We start from the raw sequence: 21,098 nt of genomic DNA, 5'->3' as shown, positions 1-21,098 counted from the left end.
AAAGTTAGACGTACGATCGTGCAATGAAGGTTCCGTTAGCACATTGCGGAGAGACGGAATGAGTCTATCATCGACATCACAGCTTGCGACGCCACAATGCCGCAAAAACTAGAGCTACGCAGTAGACGGCGGCGCCCAGCTTACTAGCGAAAGAAGAAGGAGCAAACATGGACGATCGGCAAGTGACTAACGAATAGATCGCCGAAGCATCGAACCGACTGAAATCAAAGAAAGCCCCCTGTCCGGATGGAATACCAAACGTGGTGCTAAAAGCTGCGATCCTGGCATGCCCGAACATGGAAATTTGGATGGTACAGAAGCTGGTGTTGTTGCCAAAGCCAGGGAAGCCATCAGACAATCCGGTCTCGTATGTTTGCTGGATACACTCGGAAAACTCTTGGAAAGAATTATCCTTAACAGGATGATGAAATGCACGGAGGGTGAGCGCGGACTGTCCAAGATGCAGTTCCGATTCCGCAAAGGAGCATCGACAGTTGATGCCATTCGGACAGTTCTCGAGAGTTCTGAGAATGAATCTAAACAGAAGTGAAGAAGAGATCAAAACTGCGCTGTGGTGACGATATATGTGAAGAATGCATTTAACAGCGCCAGCTGGAAAACCATCGCAACAGCGCTGCACACAGAGTCCCCGACTATCTGGACGTCGGAGGGCACGCGATTGCATCGAAGCGTGAACCGACTCAAATGGAAGTGATAACCGACGACCGGTTCAGCGTCAACAACCAAATCGACTACGCCTGCGAAAAGTTGGCGAAGACAACGAACGCAATAAGGAGAATCATTCCAAACGTTGGCGGTCCGAGAAGCGTCACGAGACGTCTGCTAACGATGCTGCGATATGTGGTTCCGGCATGGCGTGCGGCGCTGAAAACCGAGCGGAACTGCGAAAAGTTGAACTGGACGTTTCGACTGACGGCAGATATCGAGTGTTACAATCGAAGAAACACCAAATACGTGATGAAGACGGTGAGAATTGATTCGCCGTTTGGGCACGCAGCGGAGTGTGAGATGCAACGCGCAGATAGATGATTGAGTGTCGTCTACAAAATGACGAGCTACGTAAACTCGTCGAACGCGGGCAATAGAGAGGTAACGCAGATCATGACCGTCTTACATTGGAAAAGGTGTGTTGAACAACGAACAACAGTTTCGGAAGAGCAGTCACCACCGGGACCCTCTCCGCCAGACTAGGTTAGATTAACCACCGGGGACTAGGCGAGTAGACAACGATAGTGCACCGGGTTTGGTTCATCGGGGCGCCAATGAACTGGACGCCATGCTCCACCCAAAATCGCCGGACTGACCACGGTATCGGGGGAACTTCTTTCGCCTGGGAATACTCGGTCAGCGTAAACTAGAGTAACCACCAGAGGCTAAACTGCGTAGACCACGACGAGACACCACTAGTCGCGGGTCGTCGGAGCATCAGCGAACCGGACACCCTGCTCCTTTGAAATCGCCGACCGACTGGCTAGATATCACGAAAATTTCTCCTGTCAGAAACTTCTCCGTCGGAATAGGCTAGGCCCATCGTCGAGTAGTTCGCGAACAAGTTTGGAGCTCGACGAGAAAGTGGTGCAAATGGAACAAGGGCTCAGTAAAGTAGACAATCTGAAGTTTGCCGCCAGATTGTCCTCGTAGGGCAAGAGCCCTAATTCTCGACCCACAGCTAACTTTCCTACTGCCATACAGAAATTGCCACGCAGCGTGGATGGTCGAAGCGTGGATGGTCAAAAACTGGCAGTGTGTCGAAGAGATGTGGTGTAACTCTACTGAAGGAACTAACTACTATGTTATTAGATTGGTGTGTGTGCAGTTCACATTAAAAAAGTCTCTCCCCGAAGTAATGCAGTAAGGTAATTCCTGGGAAGAATCAGGTTCCGTGTAAGAAGAGTTGTTGGGTTTTTGAACATTTTTTCTGTTCTCTAAAAAAACATACATATATACACAAAATATACAGCATATTTTGAAAACAAGTTCTTATTTGTAGTCTTTCACCAAGGTACATTCTATTAACGTGGCGCGAAATAATTGATAAGTTCATTCCCCAAGCGAAACCGCGTTACTTATAAAGAGGCAAAGAGCTTTAGACCGATCAGTCTGACCTCATGTCTTCCCAAATCAGTGGAACGTTAGTTGACCACAACATTCGCCATGCTTAACAACCGACATCTGTGATCATAGTTAAGACAAGTAGAGATAGGGAAACTGAGTGTCTGCGGATGTCATCCTGTGGTGTGCTGTCTCCATTTCTATGAGACTTTGTCGCCCTATGTATTGTTAGATAATGGTGTCTTCATGTTGGACTATCAGTTAATCCAAATAAAACGTCAATAGCGCTTTTCACGCAACGAAGTATTGCAACCGGAGCTCATCCGTAGCAGATCTTTGGCTCTGAACGTATTGTCGCAGATCAAGTCAAGTACGTTGGGGTAATTCTTGACGCAAAACTTTATTGGTCAGCTCACATCGATTTCAGAATCAAGAAAGCCTTCGGCCAATGTAAACGGGTTCTATGGCAAATCTTGGAGTTTCAAACCCAAGTAAGTGCATTTAGTGGATCTGCACAACACTTGTTGGACCAAAAATGGTATACAGGTGCATTGTTTTGTGGTAAAAGGAACCAGCCATGAAATCAAAGTTAAACCATCTTCAAAGGATGGTGCTGATTGCGATGACTGGTGCGTTCTCGACAACAGAATTCTTTCTCTCGTCTGGCTGAATGGAGTGATTCGTGTCTGGCTGAATGAAGCGACAACTTGAAGGATACGTAGGTTTCTATACTGACGGTTCTTTATTGGTGGGCCGAACCAGTGCTGGTGTCTATTGTCACGAAAAGATATTAAGCAAATCACATTCGCTTGGTAGATACTGTACCGTATTTGGAACAGAAATCTTCGCGATTCTATGTGGCTTACAATCTGCACTTCAACCGGAAATTTTCAGTCAAAAAATCTATTTTTGCTCTGACAGTCAGACTGCCTTGAAAGCACTTAGCACTTATATCAGTGCATCGAGAAGTATCTTTTATTCCCTTGGGAGTGAAGAATATTTCTGTTAGGGTTCGTCGCGGTGCGGAGGTGGGCGGTAAATGGATAGTCCGCACCGCAACCGCAAAAAAAAATATTAAAACCGCACCGCTTACCGCAACCGCATTGCATTAACCGCACCGCACCGCGCGGTAATGCGGTAAGTGCGGTAAAATTCTTGTATTTTTTAAAATTGTGTTGAAAAATTATTCATTTATTTGTATGGCCATATATAATAAAATGTTATTCTTATTTACATGAAAAGTAACTTTGATGGCCTCCTCTGAATGTAACATTTATGAAAAAATTCAACTTTGCAAGTTTTATTAACGGGAGTAGGGGCTTTGGCGCAAAAAACACATTTTTCGCGATTTTTTTAAACTTTCCGTGAAGCGAATTCATCAAAAACTTTTGTACATTATAGTGTAACATTTCAATAACATGCTGTAATTTTTCCATGCAAATATAGCGACAAACGAAGCTTTTTGTAGAACGTCTGTGGAAAAACATGATTTGTGGTCTTACCTGCCATTCAAAAACTACTTAATCGAATTCTTTCAAACTTACATACACATTATATGTAAAAAATATTTAACCCCTACGTTAAGTTTTCGAGATAAAATTTCAATTAAGGCAGAAACTGTCCTAACTATGTAAAATTTGGCATCTGGGCTAACGTTGACACTTGTCACAATATGAAGAGAGGCTTCGAGAAACAAAAAAACGCAATGCTCTATAACTAACTTACTTTCAAAAGGTTACAAAATACTCCTAACTGAAAAATATGATTTGTTAATTTGGTAGAAATATTCCCAGTTGGACGAAAAATGGACGAACGCGAAAAAATTCCTCCAAATTCGTTTGGTTTGATGATGATAAGTATATTCTGTGGCTTTTTTTTAAAATCTAAGTATTATTAGTTCATCTTTAAGTTCTCCAATTTAATCAAAATTCACAGTTGAGAAAATGTCATCGAAAACAATTAATAATTCGACGATTGCCAAGAGGAATCGGGTAAAATGATTTGGATTTGACAGTACAATTCAATTGGATTTTTTCAATGATTGGATTGTGCGTTTTATGTATTTGAAAAGGTTCGTTTGTAAATTTTTACTTTGAAGTATAACATAGTTTCAAAATATGTCGTAAAATGATGAATAATGATGCCAAATTATATTGGACACAGGCTTATAGATTTTATTTCTTAGGTACAGTATGTTTTATCATTTTAGAATAACCAAAATGTGAAAAATTCAAGTAGCGATAGGTCGAATACAGATTATATTTGGATTTCCTTTCAAATCATTGTCAGTCAAGTCTATGGAAATTAGAGTAATTAAATGGTTAATTGTGTTTCTTTAGTGTGGGGTAATAAGTAAAACTCGAACGTTCTGACAGAGGGATTTTCCTAATAATCACATTGCTAAACATTCGTGCAGAAAATAAATCTGGTTGCGTCCTTCTCAAATGGTAAAAGTCACAGTTTTAATTCACTTTTTAATGCAGATTATTAATTATTTTTTGAAGTGCTGTTGCGGTAATACCGCGCGGTAAAAGCTCATTTACCGCACCGCATCCGCGGGAAAAGGTGCCTCACCGCACCGCAGTTTTTGCGGTGCGGGTGCGGTAAATACCGCGCGGTTATTACCGCAACAGCGACGAACGTTAATTTCTGTACTGTCGATGTTTCCCTGTCACTAGTTTCCTTAATCCTAACCTTGCAACTTTCCCAATGCCTCCCATCAAGAAAATGATGAATAGACAAATCACAGCAAGACACAAATCTCCGACCAACATGAGAAACGTGCCATTAGAGCCAGTCGATACTAATTTCTGATCTTGTTATATTCTATGATTTGCTCAGCTCCATCACAACACAAATCACGCCAAATAGGTAAACAATTCCTCTCAACACTTGCCCATAACACTGAAAATATTGTCATTTTCTTGCTTCGTCGCCCCAGTCAAACAAATGGGCAATAAAATCAATCCCACATTAAACTGACAGCGTAATTAATGACTGGACTCACCTTCACGGTCATTACTTATGTTTCGCTCGAATCTGTCCGGAATTTCAGAATAAAGCAGCTTCCGCAATCATTACTATGCAGCGCAGCAATAGGCACATTTCTCTGTACGCAACACATCGAACGGACGGACGAAGGCAGATTTTCTGTGATCGCGGCTTACAATATTGACCCGGAATGAAATGCCTCCATTCCGGCGTCCTGTTACACCGGAGGGAGATACAGAACCGATAGGCCTATATGTAGATACATACATGCTTATCCAAACAAATGGCCTTCACTGCCCCTATGCGTCCTCGATTGATTCCTATTGTACATCCAGCATTAGTCCTTTTTATCGGCGAGAATTGTTGCGATTGTGCGCGAAACAAAAAGCATCCCATTCACACCTCATTGATGGGGGACCAGTTGTCCGTTGGGTGTCCTGCCTGAGGCAATACCAAACGGACCACACGTGTTGGTTCAACTCCAACAAACGAATCAGCAAGCATCCATCAGACAAAAGAGGCGCCGCGCATCGAGCACAAAAAATAATGACCTCTGGCTGTAAATCCCGGTGAAACGTCAATGTAATTGATTTCAGGTTGCGCCCGCGATGGGCTTCGGAACCGTTCCCGTTGCGGGTTGCGTGTTAAGCTAGGGATACTGTCTGGTGGGTTTCTGTTACCCTGCCCATAAACGATCGAATAAACGATGTGTGGAGCTCGACCGAGCGGATTTAATGTGGCCACTTTAGAGAACATCAGTTGTTTATAATCCATCAATTGATGTATCGGAGCCACAATTTCGCACCATTGAATTTACATAGTGCTCAATATCAATGTTTGCCAGTGTGTGCTGATTAATTATTACTGCGCCTACTAATTTTGTATTAGTTTTCAACAACTTTTCAATTAGAACCGCTGTTAATATGTGTGGCAATCGGGGAATGTACAACATTTACCCACATCGCGTACTGATGTTAGATATTGGTTACTGGGTAGGACTCAACCCTTGGGGTAGCTTTCCTTCACTTATTCAATGTTTGAGGAAATTTAAAGTTATTCATATGCAAATTATATTACATTGAAATATTATATCTAGGTATTAGGATGGAAGAACATGTATGCGAAAATCGGATTATATCACCTGCTTGTATAACAGAAAACATATTCATTTATCATACCAACCTATAGTAAGTCAATTTAAATATCTAGCTGCAAAAACCCTAGATGCAAAAAATCTAGTAAAATCCTAACAAACTTTTCGAGAAATTGTAGATATTTATAATTGAACTATGAGTACGTGTACGTAGCAGTTACAGCCACAAATTGTTGAGAGATCACAAATTTAAAATTCAATTTAAATCATTGTGTTTGCTAAATAATCGTGAACATCAGAAACACCATTCAACTATTTCTTTAGCATTAAAACATACTATCACTTGTATCTACAACAGATACGCGAATTTCGCACACTACTTGTTTGCATCATAGAGGTCACAATTATTTACTATATGAATGGTTTACGGTGGTACATACACTATCCTTCGAAAGTTGGAATCAGTCCAATAAGTATTGCAACACCCCCGAAAAGTTTAGCTTAACCTAGAAATAGGTGAATTGATGATGCTGTATCTCGAAATCCTGATTATCTACATAATTGCACGCTTCATTAAAGTTGTTCTTTAGATCAAGGAGGCCGGTAGGTGAAAACTTTCGTTTAAAATTTTTACGCTGAAAAATTGTTGAAAAGGCCATGACCATGCCCATAACAATCATTTAATTTCGGAGCTCTGCCACCACGTGACACTAGTGTATATGTGACACAATACATTATTGGAGCTCCTTCGGCGAAGATGTGTAGAGTTGTTTAAAAGGATAAGACTATGTGGACTGGAGTGTCAACCGACACATTAGGATCAATACCAGAAAGATCCGTATTATGGCATACAGGCGGCAGAACACGGATACGAGTAAGGATTCCATCGTAAATTAACCACGGACCGACAACCGACATCCACGCCATTCCACTATCCTAGTAAGGATTAGTGACACTACCCCGAAAAGGCTAGTGGGCTAATAGTACTGGCTACCCCACGTCCCGTTAAAACTTTGGTAGGTCTCCAAGTACGTCCGCAACTCGGCACCTTAGTAGGCTCAGTTGAACGTTCCTGACTAGCGCCGATCCGGCTTTGAATGCGATACCTCACAAAGGACCGTGCCAACTCTCGCATGCGATCTCACTGCTTGCAAAAGCAAACATGAGATCACATAGGAGCGACTACGTGAGACAAAAACAACTAAAATATAAAAAATAATGCAGCAAGTAGGTTAGCGAGTTCGCCGACCCAGCCAAGTGCAAAAGCAAACGAAACTACAACAGCAGCAGTAGTGAGAACAGCCCAGAAAAGCAATATCGAGTACAAACGGCGACAAACCAATAGGACGCCAAGAAAAGCTAGGCAAATAATTGAAGAGCTCTAAGAATTCGTGAAAAGCAAGGGAGACGTTCATGGACAGATCAAAGATCGAGTGATTAGCATCAAATCCGCCGTAGCAACAGTCGAATGCGAACAGATGGCGTTATTGGAGAGAGCTGCAAACGCCGAATGAATACTGAAAACCCAGGAAAAAAGCGAAAGCAAAAGCCTATGAAACGCCGAAGGATGGCCGGCATTCCCGTTCTGTGAAATACAGAAGAGGAGGTGGATCCGAAGAAGCCCAAGAAGGAAAGCCAGCGAAACAACCGTGAAATGAACGGCGAACTGTAGAAACCGTAAAAGAGAGGAGGAAAAAACTGAAAGAAATGGATGAAAAGAAGAAAAAGAAGAAAGACGACCTTCGGCTGCACCAGGAGATATATAGGGGAGACGTTCTAGTCGTCAAAGCAAACGACAGCGTGACGTACACTGAGATTTTTAAAAGGGTGAAAGAGGATCTCAAGTTGAAGGTGTTGGGGTGCACGTAGTAAGAATCAGACACACTCAGAAACGTGAGATTCTGTTCGAGCTAAAAAAATATCCACTGATCAAGAGTGCAACCTATCGGGAACTCGTGGTAGAAGCGGTAGGAGGAGGAGCAAACGTGAGCGCTTTAGTTCAGGAAGTTGTCGATTGCAGGAATCTGGACGTGTTCATAACGGAAGACAAAGTGAGGAGCGCGCAAATGGAGAAACGTGACCTAGAGAAACAGCAGATGGCAAGCAGGTTGAGGAAGCCGAACAGTAGATGCGCTTATCGCCAGCCGCAGCCAACCAGCTTATGTCGACCGGTAAGATCAAAGTCGGATGGTCGGAATACTCGTTACGATTGATGCCTAGGGCCCCTAACCAAACGGAGAGGTGTCTTAGGTGCCTGAGTTTCACCCATCAGGCAACAAACAGTAGAGGCCCGAACAAATCTGATCTGTACAGGAAATGTGGGGAGAAGGGAAACATTGCTAGAGACTGCACAAAGCAAACGAATTGCTTGCTCTCCACAAAGAAGGGCGGAAAAAATCACATAACGGGTTGCTTCTTGTGCCCAGAGTACAAAAAGGCGAAGGCAGGCCAATGATCATGGAGATAACCCAGCTTAATCTCAAGCAACTGTTAAACTGCAACAGTGGACAACAGAAATGAAGTGCTACAATGCAACTGCTGCAGAGCCGTAACGTGTTCCTCCCGATAACGGTAACTGGGTGGTGGATAGCACAGGGATGGCGGCAATCCGAGTAATGGGCGGTTTCCCTGTCCAAGAGGTGGTGAATAACACACACGAAGGCTTCGTCTGTAGCTGCTATGTTCCCCCAAGACGGACACAAGAGTAGTACAACAGGATACTGGACGCACTAACCGACTCGTTAGTCGGACGAATGTCGGTTGTTTTAGAGGAGACTGTAATGCTTGGGCCTTGGAGTGAGATAGCAGGCTGACCAACGTAAGAGGGTATTGGAAGCCTTGGCGAAGCTGGATGTCAGACTGCGCAATGAAGATTCCGCTACCACAGTCCACGTAAAGACGATCGAGCATCCATCATCGACATAACATTTTACAGCAACGATGCCACATTAAAATCTGAACTAAAAACTTAGCATCCACAGGGCTGCCTGCCTAAAAGTCAGAAGACGCGTTCAGAGAGCAGGATCTGTAGAAATGCTGGTGATAATCCAGTTTCTAACGATGATCTCCTTATAGTGGCGAAAGGGCTGAAAGCGAAGCAAGCTCCTGGACCGGATTGTATCCATAACGCGGAACTGAAGACCGAGATCCTGGCGTTTCCGGATAGTCCTACAGAAGTTCCTAGACGATGACTACTTCGAGGATAAATGGAAGATGCAGGGAAACCACCAAGAGATCCAGCATCGTATCAGCCTATATTCCTGCTGGATTCTCCTGGTAAGCTTCTGGAAAGGGTCCTCAACAAACTAACGACCTACGCAGAAAGTGAGAGTGGACAGAGACTGTTCAGGTTCCCATCCGCACAGTCATCGCGAGCGCGGAGGAAGCATTGAAGCAAAACAGAAGTGGTAATCACTACTGCGCCGTGGTAACGATAGACGTGAAGAACTCGTTCAACAGTGCCAACCTGGGGGGGCGAACGCCGTAGCGCTGCACAGAATGCGGGCTCCGGCCTAGCTGTGTTCCTTTCAGAACCGAGTATTGGTCTACGAAACGAACATAGGGCAGAGGTCGATTAGGATCACGGCGGAAGTACTTCAGGGCTCCATACTCGGCCCAACGCTCTGGGATTTAATGTTCAATGGAATTGTGGAAACCTGGATGGAGTGTGACAACCCGGAGAAAGTAAGGTGGACCCACCGACTCATCCCAAATGCGTCTGCTTGGGTACATAGGAAGGCTAACAACTTCCGGAAGTACCTGCATCGGTTTGGACATGCTTCATCACTCCTTTGCCCGATGTGTGTGAGCGTGCAAGACACACCGAAACACGTGGTTGTCGAATGCCTGAGGTTCGAAGAAGTCCGAAGGGGTATGCCTGGTGTGACAGTGAACAATATTGTCGAAGAGATGTGCCACGACGAGCATATCTGGAACGCTGTCAACAGTGATTACGAGCATACTCTCTGAGCTTCACAGGAAGTTTCGAAGAGACCAACACAATAGCGCCATTGGCTAGAACGCCGCCGTGCAAAAACAAATCGGGTTCCAGGAGAAATTCCACCGCTGGGGAACTCTCCAACGGTGTAGACTGGGTCATCCGACGGGGACCAGTTAAGTATTATGTGACGTAGCACCGGGTTCGGGTCGTCGGGGCACCAGAAACCGGACGTCAGACTTCACCGGAATCGCCGGACCGCTCTCGATACCCTACAGGGTAGCTCGTGAGTAGGCCAGATCCACCACAGGAGATTAGACCGAATAGACCGCGTCGAATAGCTACCAGTGGGTTGTCGGGGCACCAGTGAGCTGGAAGCTATGCTCCACCCGGAATCGCTCCTCAGCACCTACTTACTGGCCCGGGGAGCTTAATGGCTCATGGAAACAAACATCGGTATCGGGAGTAATCTACCGCCGGGGAATTCACGGTATATCTCCCGTAGACTACCCGACAGAAATGGGAGCTGATTGGCTCACGAAATAAACACCGGTACCGAGAGAAATTCCGTTGATGGGGAACTCTCAGTCGGAGTAGGATAATATCCAAGTTGATCTCGATAAATCTGGTAGTTAAATGGCTCAAGGAAGCGGGTCCCGAGCAAACGAAAAGCCCATAATACCCCCATGGTCATGGGGTTTGACATGGGTGTTTGAAATGGGTTCAAACCATGAAAATACCATCACCATGGTCCGGTAGATCCCATATAAAATACCATATGTTGGTGTATTTATGGGTTATTGAGACCATTTTATGGTATATTGATGGTTGTGAATTTTGTCACGGACCATATTTAAGGTCTTTTCAAGGGGCTATGTGGTGTTTGAACCCATGAATATTTGCACGGGGTATCAGTGTCGGGAGAAATTCCTCCGTCGGGGAACTATCGGTCGTAGTAGGGTGAGCTCACCATCCGGGACGATCCAAGTAGATAGTGATAAGGCCGGGAGCTGAATGACTCACGGAAAAAGGAGCTAAATGGCTCAAATAATCAGCACCTAAACAGCTCACGGGAACGAGAGCTAAACGGCGACTTAATAGATGGAGACAAGAAGCAAGATAAGAGTCAAGCGTTAAACCAAAGCTCAAATGTCGAGCCATTTCATGAACCAAGTAAGGCTCCGAGATAGAGCAGAAGAAAGAGGTGCGACGAAAGCACAACAAACCTCCCACCTTGACGTAGTACCGTGGGGAAGAAGGGCAAAAAGAGTAAGGAATGTTTTTATTGGTTAGGTACGAACGTGAGTCGTGAGTCCCACACAGTGCCAATACGCTACAGGCCAGGCTTTTGAAGCTTTTTAAACCTTACTATAAAAACTCACACATACAGACTTTTCCAACCTCGAGGAACTGAGTCGACTGATATTTAACACTGATCCCCTTACGGACCGGGTTAGATTAACGATTTTCAGAGTCGCTGCATAACCTATGAGAAAGGCATAACCATTAAATTTAGGTAATATCAGATCTAGCCTACTGTTGGGTTTACCCCACCATTTTTCGAAATAACAAAAATGAACTCTTCGTAAAAAGATTGCATCTCAAAATTTTTCCAAGGTATGAATTAAATGCTATGCAAAGAATGTTGCTCCGAAGCATAACCTTTAATTTGGTATATAACGACTTGATCCATTTCATAATGAGCATTTTACAGTCAAAACCATTCACTAGGTCGGGTTCGCCTCACCTTACTGTATATAGTGCGACAGAATAACGAATAACGTAAATACGGTTAAACCCAATCATCCCCTATTTATTCTTGTAAAATAGATACTACCGATAGTCATTTCTTTGACTGTGGTGGGATTGATGAAACTATGCCCGTTCTCGCTGCTGATTGAGTGGAGATTTTACATTCCAAACACTGCGCAAAATAACTCTTCCCTTTCGACTTTACGTTTCCCTTTTGCCAATACCTGGAAAACCGTACATTTCCTTCAATACTAACGTCACCTATTCTCCATCCAGCTCCGAGCGCAGTTTGCAAGGCAAGCTAGAATTTTCTCTCCAATAACAAACGCTTTCCCATTTGCACTATTAGGCAACGCTTTGCAAACAAACATGTATCACTGCGCCGCAACTTCTCGACAACCGTCTTCAGCATCCATAATTGATGGTACTGCAATTCCCAGCCTCTGCCCTCAATAATTCTGCTGCCATTGATCCGACTTTTCCCTGACTGGTGCACATGTCTACACAACACCGTACCTCCAGTAACCGAAAGCAGTTTTTCAACTTCTCCAATATCGAATAGCTACATACACGCCGGAGGTTTTCTCTTTACCTCGTACCAACGGCATTGTCCCGGAAAAGTGCCGTGCCACTACTATTTGCATGTATGTCTGCATGCAAAGCCATGCAAGCTGTAACATCCCGATTTCATAGCACTTCTTGCAAGCAACACACATAACTTTTGTTTTACCCAATTTACTGTTATGGAACACTGCCATGCCCCATCCGAGCCGGGCAGGGAGGTGAACTTTTGCTCCTTTAGGCTCTACCTCCCACACAATCGAAATCAGAGGGTGGCAGAGTGAGCAATGCTGCTTTCTAAATCTACTCCTGTAGCAATGTATAGAACGTTCAGCAATGAAGAAGTTCAATACATGTTTCATGCTGCCAGTTTGTGTGTTTGTTTTGCATTTGCTTCTATTCCGAAAGTTTTTCTCATAGTATCACATTTCTCGGTCATAGCTGATGGGCCGGTCATAAACCATGAGAAACCGTTTCATATTTTTTTCTGGGTCTCCTTTTTCGTCGAACATAAAAGGTTTGTGCTCCTGTAGACTGGACAAGTAAGCCATTGAGGGCTTAGGACGTGTACTTAATTACAAGCTCGAGATGGATTCCCCGGGAGATTATTTGTGATCTATGGAAGGTATTGCATTGGGGGTTTTCAAGCTCATGAAATATTGTTTTAATGCTCCCAGTTTCAAGGGCCACAGTTGTACTAAGCGTACTTTTTCAAAAGGTGATGTATTATTTACACACCTTTCTGCGTACTCGCATAAGTCACTGTCTGTGGCAGTATGGCCGCACGGAAAAAAATCCGTGCATAAATTCATGATCAAAAAATCACGATTGCGTGAACTGAAGGATTTACGAAAACCGTTACCAAGTTCCCGAAATTATGAATAATAAACCTTGTATTCATGAAACTATTTTTAAAAAACTAATTCGCGTCGAATACAGGGTGCGCCAGCTGGATGTATGTCAATTAAATGACCACCCCCATTTGATACACAAAAAGCAGCTCTTTTGCGGTCATTTTGCATGACATTGGACAGCATTTCGGGCTTAATCACAGAAATTTCAGCTCGTATATTAGCTTTGAGTTCGCCAAGGTTATTAGGTTTGCTAGAATAAACTTTGCTTTTCAAGTAACCCCACAGATAAAAAGTCTGGTACCGCTAAATCCATTTTTTGAGACAACGCGTCCTGGGAATTTGTTCTGCAAAAACTTGATTGTAGTGGCTGCGGTGTGGCAAGGCAGGGTCTTGTTGAAAATAGAAGCTGTCGAATAGAAATTTGTCGAGTTGCTACAGACGCGTACTCAAAGAAATTCTTCACCAAATTTCGGATTGCCGTGTTTATAGACGTCGAATGCTTGCCATATCCGGCACTCCATTTGAATGTTTGATAGAGTTACTGTGGTTCTTCCCTGAACATGTTTAATTTTTGTTGTGAAACTTGTTCACAATGTGGGAATATACAGCCGATGCTCGTGATTGCAGGAGCTTATTCGCGATTCAAACGTGGAGATGCAGAGGTATACACGGTCTCCATAACAACGTTTTCTTACACTAACATTCCTTTCCTTCCCCGATAACTGTAAGAACGTGGCCGGCGCCGTTATTGACATACCAAAGTATAGGACTCTCGAAACGTGCACATTGAGGATGGATAGCTACTCCCAGGCCCCATTCGTTGATTCTCTGTGCAATTTCGCTTGTTCTGGTCAATCACGGAGTAGCAACTACGAATTGTACGGTCATCATGCTCATGCTCATGCTCATGTACTCCGACTGCTCGGTGAGAGTGTGGCGTAGTAAAGTTTGTTCTCTCGCTTTGTACACTTTTCTCTGCGTAGTCAAAGGGAAAGGACCGCACACGAAAGCGTTGATGGCGGTCGTGGCGTAAACGAACCGCATTTATTGTCATCGTTTGTGATTGAAAATATTGAATAGATTAAAAATATTAAAAAGTGTAAAATAAGGAAAGAGAAGCTGTACCGCTCGCGTCTGGTGGCTGTACTGAGGGCAGTATTTCTTTGTCGTGTTACTGCTTTGCTTACATACTGCCGTACAGCGCTGGGAGTCCTGCAATAGCAAACGACAGCAGCGTCAAAAGAGAAATGAGAATGTAGGCAGAAAAATTACAGCCGCAGAAAAGGCAGGCATTTTGCATCCTTGAACGTGACTATTATATTAGGAATCATGAATCAGTTCACGTTTCTATGAATAAAATTTCATTATTTTGTGAACTATTTCACGAGCGCGAATAAATATTTTTCGATTTTGTGAACTCTTGCACGAGTTCGACTGGTAAGTCGTGAATATTATACTAGGTAACTTGAACTAGTTCAAGCATACATAAAAATAAAAATAAAAATAAATGCATAAAAATAAGCCATAAACCAAATATGAACTTATTCGATTGCTTCTGGTTTATTCAGAAAAACGTTCAACTTTGTATGCGAACATATATGACGAATAGGCATTGGAAACAATAAATCCAGTATGCTATATTTCTCCGCAGCGGAGAAAAAATTAAAGAAAATCTATCTATTCTCTACTGCGGAGAAAATTGTTTAAATCCACATATGCGCGTGAAGGACACAAAACCTATAACTATGAAATTCGCGTTTCGACTTCGTCTCATCAGAATCTGACACTAACTTACTGACAGGAATAAGTTCTGAGCACAGTTAGTGTCGGATTCTGACATGACGAAGTCGAAACGATTTTTTACGAGAAATACATCAAATTTTGTATAATATTTATTTTAAGTTATCAGTTAAGAAAAAAAAAACAATATTAAGAAAAACGCACTTTTCAAGTTTTGAGTTCCATAAGCCACAAGTAGAACATGACGTGACAAAAAATCGGAATTTTTCATGCGTATTTCTGAATGATGTAGATAGATCCCCGCTTACAAGAGATCCCCAACAGCAACACTCAATCCCCACTCTCGTTTACAAGAGCACCCCAACCGTACCGTCAATTCTCTCCCCGTCCCGCAACGCAAGGGCAAACTTTTTACCAGACAACACGGCAATTTCAAACAACTCTAGTATAAATTTGTTTTATCAGAATATCGGAGGTTTAAGGTTCAAGTTACCTTTTTTAAGCATGTGTTAGAATTGAACGCTTGGTAGTGTGCGTAGGAAAATTTGTGTTCAGCTTTGCCACCGGATTATCCATTTAAACCTTTTCAAAAGTCTAAAAGAAGAATATCAGTCGATTTATTAGATCATCACGATTCAATTCATGCAAAATACCTGCTGGAAAAACCATCGGCTTAGCTAAATGGTGCTTTTGAAAAAGTGGCTGTGGTTTTTTCATTGCGCAGTTGTGTTGCGTACCCCAGCTCGGTGTGGTAGTGTGATAAAAAATCACAGCCACTTTTTCAAAAGCACCATCCAGCTAAGCCGATGGTTTTTCCAGCAGGTATTTTGCATGAATTGAATCGTGATGATCTAATAAATCGACTGATATTCTTCTTTTAGAGTTTTGAAAAGGTTTAAAGGGATAATCTGGTGGCAAAGCTGAACACAATGTTTCTTACGCATACTACCAAGCCTTGAGGTAACTTGAGCCTTAAATAGTTCGCTCGATCAGTATCGTCTTGCGTGCTCCGACGGCGCCTATGATCTGTATATATTTACCGAAACCTGGCTGAACGACAACACTCTATCGAGGCAAATTTTTGGTAGCTCTTATACAGTATATAGACAGGATAGAAACGAACAAAATAGTTCTAAGAAGAGCGGGGGGGGGAGTTGTAATAGCTTGCCGTTCTGAATACAAATCGCATCTCGTACCTCTCCCAGATTGTGCCAGTGTCGAACAAGTTTGGATTGCTCTCACGCTCTCAAATTATACACTTTACGTTTGCGTTCTCTATTTTCCGCCCGATCGTGTGTCTGATTATCGCTTAATCGACCAACATTTGAACTCACTGTCATTGATAACGGATCGAATGGCTTTGAATGATAAAATCATTGTATTAGGCGATTTCAATCTTCCCGGTATTAAATGGATCCGCTGCTCATCTAACTACCTGTACCCAGATGCTACTTATTCTACAAAAACTTCAAATATTCTGAGACTTCTGGACGACTATAATACTGCCGGTTTAGTTCAGTTGAACGATAATTTCAACAGCAACAATCGTTTGCTTGACCTCTGTTTTTCCAGTCAAGATCTTTCCGGTTTACTTACAGTAGATGTTGCAGATACGCTTGTAAAAACTTGTCGCCATCATCCTCCACTTCGAATAACTATTCACAATTGCTCACCAGTTATTTTTAAAAACACCGCTGAAGCTGTATTCTATGACTTTAAAAACGGAAACTTTGCGGCAATGAATCAATTTCTCTCAAATTTTGACTGGAACGCGCTGTTATCCAATCGTGAGTGCAATTCTGCTGCTATGTCATGGACTCATTTTGTAGAATATGCTATTGATAAATTCATACCAAAGAAGCTATGCCGTGAACCAATCTACCCACCTTGGTCTAACTCCACTTTGAAACGCTACAAATGCGCTAAACGTTCCGCATTAAGAAAACTAACGAAGAGACCCTCACTCCACCTTAGATCTCATTACTTATATCTCAATAACCGCTATAAACGATTGAATAAGGCTCTTTACTATTCCTATAACCAACGTATTCAGAACAAACTCAGAACCAACCCTAAAAGCTTCTGGAATCATGTCAATGACCAGAGGAAGGAAGTCGGTTTACCATCTTATATGTCACTTGACGGGGTTCAAGCATCATCTCCTACCGAAATATGTAACCTCTTCCGCCAACATTTCAGTAGCGTTTTTTCTGAAGAAATCTTAACTGATAATCAAATCTCCGAAGCTGCTAACGTCGTTCCTCTATGTTCTCCAATCGGCTCTCACCCTATTATTACACCCGCTACAGTCAGCAGAGCATTTTCTAAGCTGAAGTCATCGTCCAGTCCAGGGCCCGATGGAATTCCATCTATCGTACTAAAAAAATGCTCCGATAGTCTCCAGCTTCCATTATCAATGCTGTTCAATAGCTCTCTGTCATCAGGAATGTTTCCCGACTTATGGAAAAAATCATACATTTTCCCAGTGTTCAAAAAAGGGAACAAAAGCGAAATTTCGAATTATCGCGGAATAGCTGCATTATGTGCAGTGTCTAAGTTATTCGAACTGATTGTGCTCGATTTCATCACTCATAACTGCTCTAACTACATATCCGAGACTCAACACGGCTTCATGATTAAACGGTCAACTACCACAAACTTGGTATCTTACACATCTTTCATAAGTCAATGCTTGCAAGCAAGACTGCAGGTAGATGCCATATACACCGACTTCTCCGCGGCATTCGACAAAATTAATCATCAGATAACAGTTTCCAAATTAAGCAGACTTGGATTTAATGGCTCCTTCCTGGATTGGCTCCACTCGTATCTAACCGAACGTGAAATGGCAGTGAAAATTGGCGACTGCACGACTCCACCATTTGCCATCAGCTCCGGAGTTCCTCAGGGTAGTCATCTCGGACCATTCCTATTCTTGCTCTATTTAAACGACCTAAACCATTTGCTTAAGTGCAAGAAACTATCATTTGCCGATGACTTTAAACTATTTCACCTTATCAGGAATGCCAAAGACGCAGAATTCTTGCAATCCCAGTTGGATGTATTCACCAATTGGTGCTATTCCAATAGGATGATGTTAAATGCCTCCAAATGTTCGGTTATATCCTTTACTCGCAAACACTCGATAGTTAATTTCGACTACAACATCTCACAAACCGTTCTCAAACGGGAATCATATGTTAAAGATTTGGGAGTCTACTTAGATCCCAAACTAAACTTCAAACACCATATTGAGTACACTATTTCTAAGGCCTCCAAGCTGCTAGGATTCATTTTTAGAGTCTCCAAGAACTTTACCGACATACATTGTTTAAAAGCACTCTATTGTGCTTTAGTCCGTTCTACACTCGAATATGGCAATGTAGTCTGGGCACCTTATTACCATAATGATATTCAACGCATCGAAGCCATTCAGCGCAAATTCGTTCGTTTCGCACTTCGTAGACTCCCATGGAGGGACCCACTGCACCTACCGAGCTACATAGATCGTTGTAAGCTTATTGATCTCGATCTCCTGTCTGTACGCCGAGATGTTTCGAAAGCAGTTTTCATCGCCGATTTACTGCAATCTCGAATCGACTGCTCTGAACTTCTGCTACTTTTGGACATAGACATTCATCGTCGTAGTCTTCGAACCCATCCTTTCTTTCGCATTCCGTTAGCCAGAACAAATTATGGCTATAACGGACCTTTCGTCAGTATGTGCCGTCTTTTCAATCGCTGTTCCAACGACTTCGACTTTCATTTGTCCCGTAATGCCATCAAAAAATCGTTTTTGAGCTCATTATCTTATTAGCTGTAGTCTAGTAATAGTTCATAGTAATTAAGATTTGCTGTTAGCTTTAATTGTAGTTATAAGTGTTGAATTGTATCATTTGGATATTTGTTATCTGTTGATATAAAAGATGAGGAGGTTTTATGCCTGCTGGAGAGAGAGTTAAAGCTAAATTCAGCTCCAGCGGGCTTTTCCCTGCTCCCAAATAAATAAATAAATAAATAAATAAATAAATAAATATAGTCTTCAGCAATACCGTTTCTAATAACATTTGATGCAACTTCCTAAATCTACTCCTGTAGCAACAACTATACTTCTGATATGAACGGTAATAATTTTGAGCACGAAAACAATGCTTTAAAACACTTTGCAATGTGCGCAATGCGCATGTATTAGTACAGTGTCGAGTAGGGGAACATGGGGAGACATGACCAGGTTTTCAGCTAAAACTACATAAATCTCTCAAAAAGCCTTCAATCTCTCAAAAGTCATTGAGATATAATGTGCAAAGTTATTTTGCGTCTTCATGGTTTTTTGCAGAATTTTTAATTTAATTTTTGAAAAGTTACAAGTTTTTCTGTGATCGTTTTTTTTTTGTCAAGTCTCCCCACTGCGGGGAGACTTGACCAAGGCATAGGGAGACTTGACCAAGAGAATTTTGAATAATCATAACAAAAAATAATGACATAAAACATACTGTAATTATTTTTTTCCATATTGTCGAGATCCTTAGGTAGCAGTAAAAAATGTAAAAGGATTGCATTTAATAAATTTCGATTTTTTCAATGCATTTCACATCACGAAATCAGTCCTACTATTGCTAATTTTATTTACTAATACTAAAATATAATGACTTATGTTTAAGGTGGGATTTTTTATGGCGTGATTGACATTAACAGTAGATACTAAAGCATAATAAATATCAGGAATTTTGTATGTTTCTTCAGCTAATTGCCACTTGGTCAAGTCTTCCCATAAAATCTTGGTCAAGTCTCCCCAACATTAGTTATTGCGTTCAATGTCATGCAAATTCTAGTAATAACTATTCCAATGTTCAAATTTATGTAAAATCATTTAACTGCTTCACAAGGATTAAGATGGTATATTAGTACATTAATAGTAACTAGTAGTCGAGTAGATATTTCCATACAAAGTTTGATAAAAAATTACATCATTTAATGCAAATTTATTAATCACGTAATATTTTCTGTAAGGAAAGGATTTTTCATTCCAAACTTTTAAAATTACCTTAAGGGATCGAAATAAATATAAAAATATTTTTGAAAAAAATTAAGAATCGAATAGAAGACGCCATAGCCAAAAATAGAATTTTGCGCTTGGTCAAGTCTCCCCATGTTCCCCTACCAGTTTAACTTCTAAATGCATAATGTTGATTTAAAACAACTTTGCGAAAATCATCTAAGAATTATTAAAACTATGAGACAATTTTCACAAAATTTGAAAAAAAAAAATGATTTGCGCTTCTAAGGGTTAAGGAATATAGCAATCCATGGGTTACTAAATATCTATTACGCATGCTGATGTCTATGGATGAAACTTTTCAAATTATCAAGAGAATCAATTCCTGATCGGAGTTCGAATACACTTTACGGAAATTAGTAACTTGTAGGCATACATTTACGATACAATCGACCTAGCCGAATGATCATCTGTATTGTAGTCTCAAACGATAAACAATCGATGGAAGTGAGTAAGTAGTCCTTAATTTTACTCTCTGTTTACGGTTGTCGAATGCGCCACCACCCTAGTAAACCAGCGATCCGCTTTGCATGCCTATCACAACTAACAATCTATGAACTGAAATCTGCTTCCAGTGCTATATTATTCTTCCATGCTCCACAGACAAAATCGGTTCGTTACTAATTGCGATCCATTACGGTTATTATATGGAAAGTATTGCACTATTAGCCAGCCTTATTATAGTAGGACAAATTATCGTTTTTAAATGAAATCTGACCTACCCCGATAGCAACATGAATCTCTCATTAGCAGGTACAGAGTTTTCTATTTATCTCTATCGGTCAATCGCCATAAAGAGGGACTGGAAAAGTTCTACGATGAATACGGAATGGCTAGACCAATCACATGAAAACTCTATGTAATCACGCATTTCAATTGACACGGTAAATGCTACCAGGTAGGTCATTGCATCGACTAACAAAGGGAGCTGCGATTGCTGGCTCAACGTGCTGGACTGGGTTTTTCAGTTAGGTTTGGCATCAATTCTACAATAATGAAAGGAAACAAAAAAGAAGAATTTTATCAGCGAACTATTCAAAT

At 41.8% G+C, this 21,098-nt stretch overlaps 1 protein-coding gene across 1 annotated transcript; it reads left to right on the top strand.

Moving 5' to 3' along the window:
• Window positions 1-705: 705 nt before the first annotated feature.
• On the top strand, window positions 706-1,050 carry LOC131679951 (uncharacterized). Its single transcript, XM_058960694.1, has one exon. The coding sequence runs from the start codon at window positions 706-708 to the stop codon at window positions 1,048-1,050; it is 345 nt and encodes a 114-aa protein (XP_058816677.1).
• Window positions 1,051-21,098: the final 20,048 nt, after the last annotated feature.

This window comes from Topomyia yanbarensis, chromosome 2 (genome assembly GCF_030247195.1).
Source record: "Topomyia yanbarensis strain Yona2022 chromosome 2, ASM3024719v1, whole genome shotgun sequence".
NCBI lineage: Eukaryota > Metazoa > Arthropoda > Insecta > Diptera > Culicidae > Topomyia > Topomyia yanbarensis.
Note: the sequence above shows the minus strand (reverse complement) of the source record. Positions and strands in the feature narration are given on the sequence as shown.

Coding starts and splice junctions, on each gene's coding strand:
- LOC131679951 (XM_058960694.1), top strand. CDS start 706: ATGGAAGTGATAACCGACGACCGGTTCAGCGTCAACAACCAAATCGAC.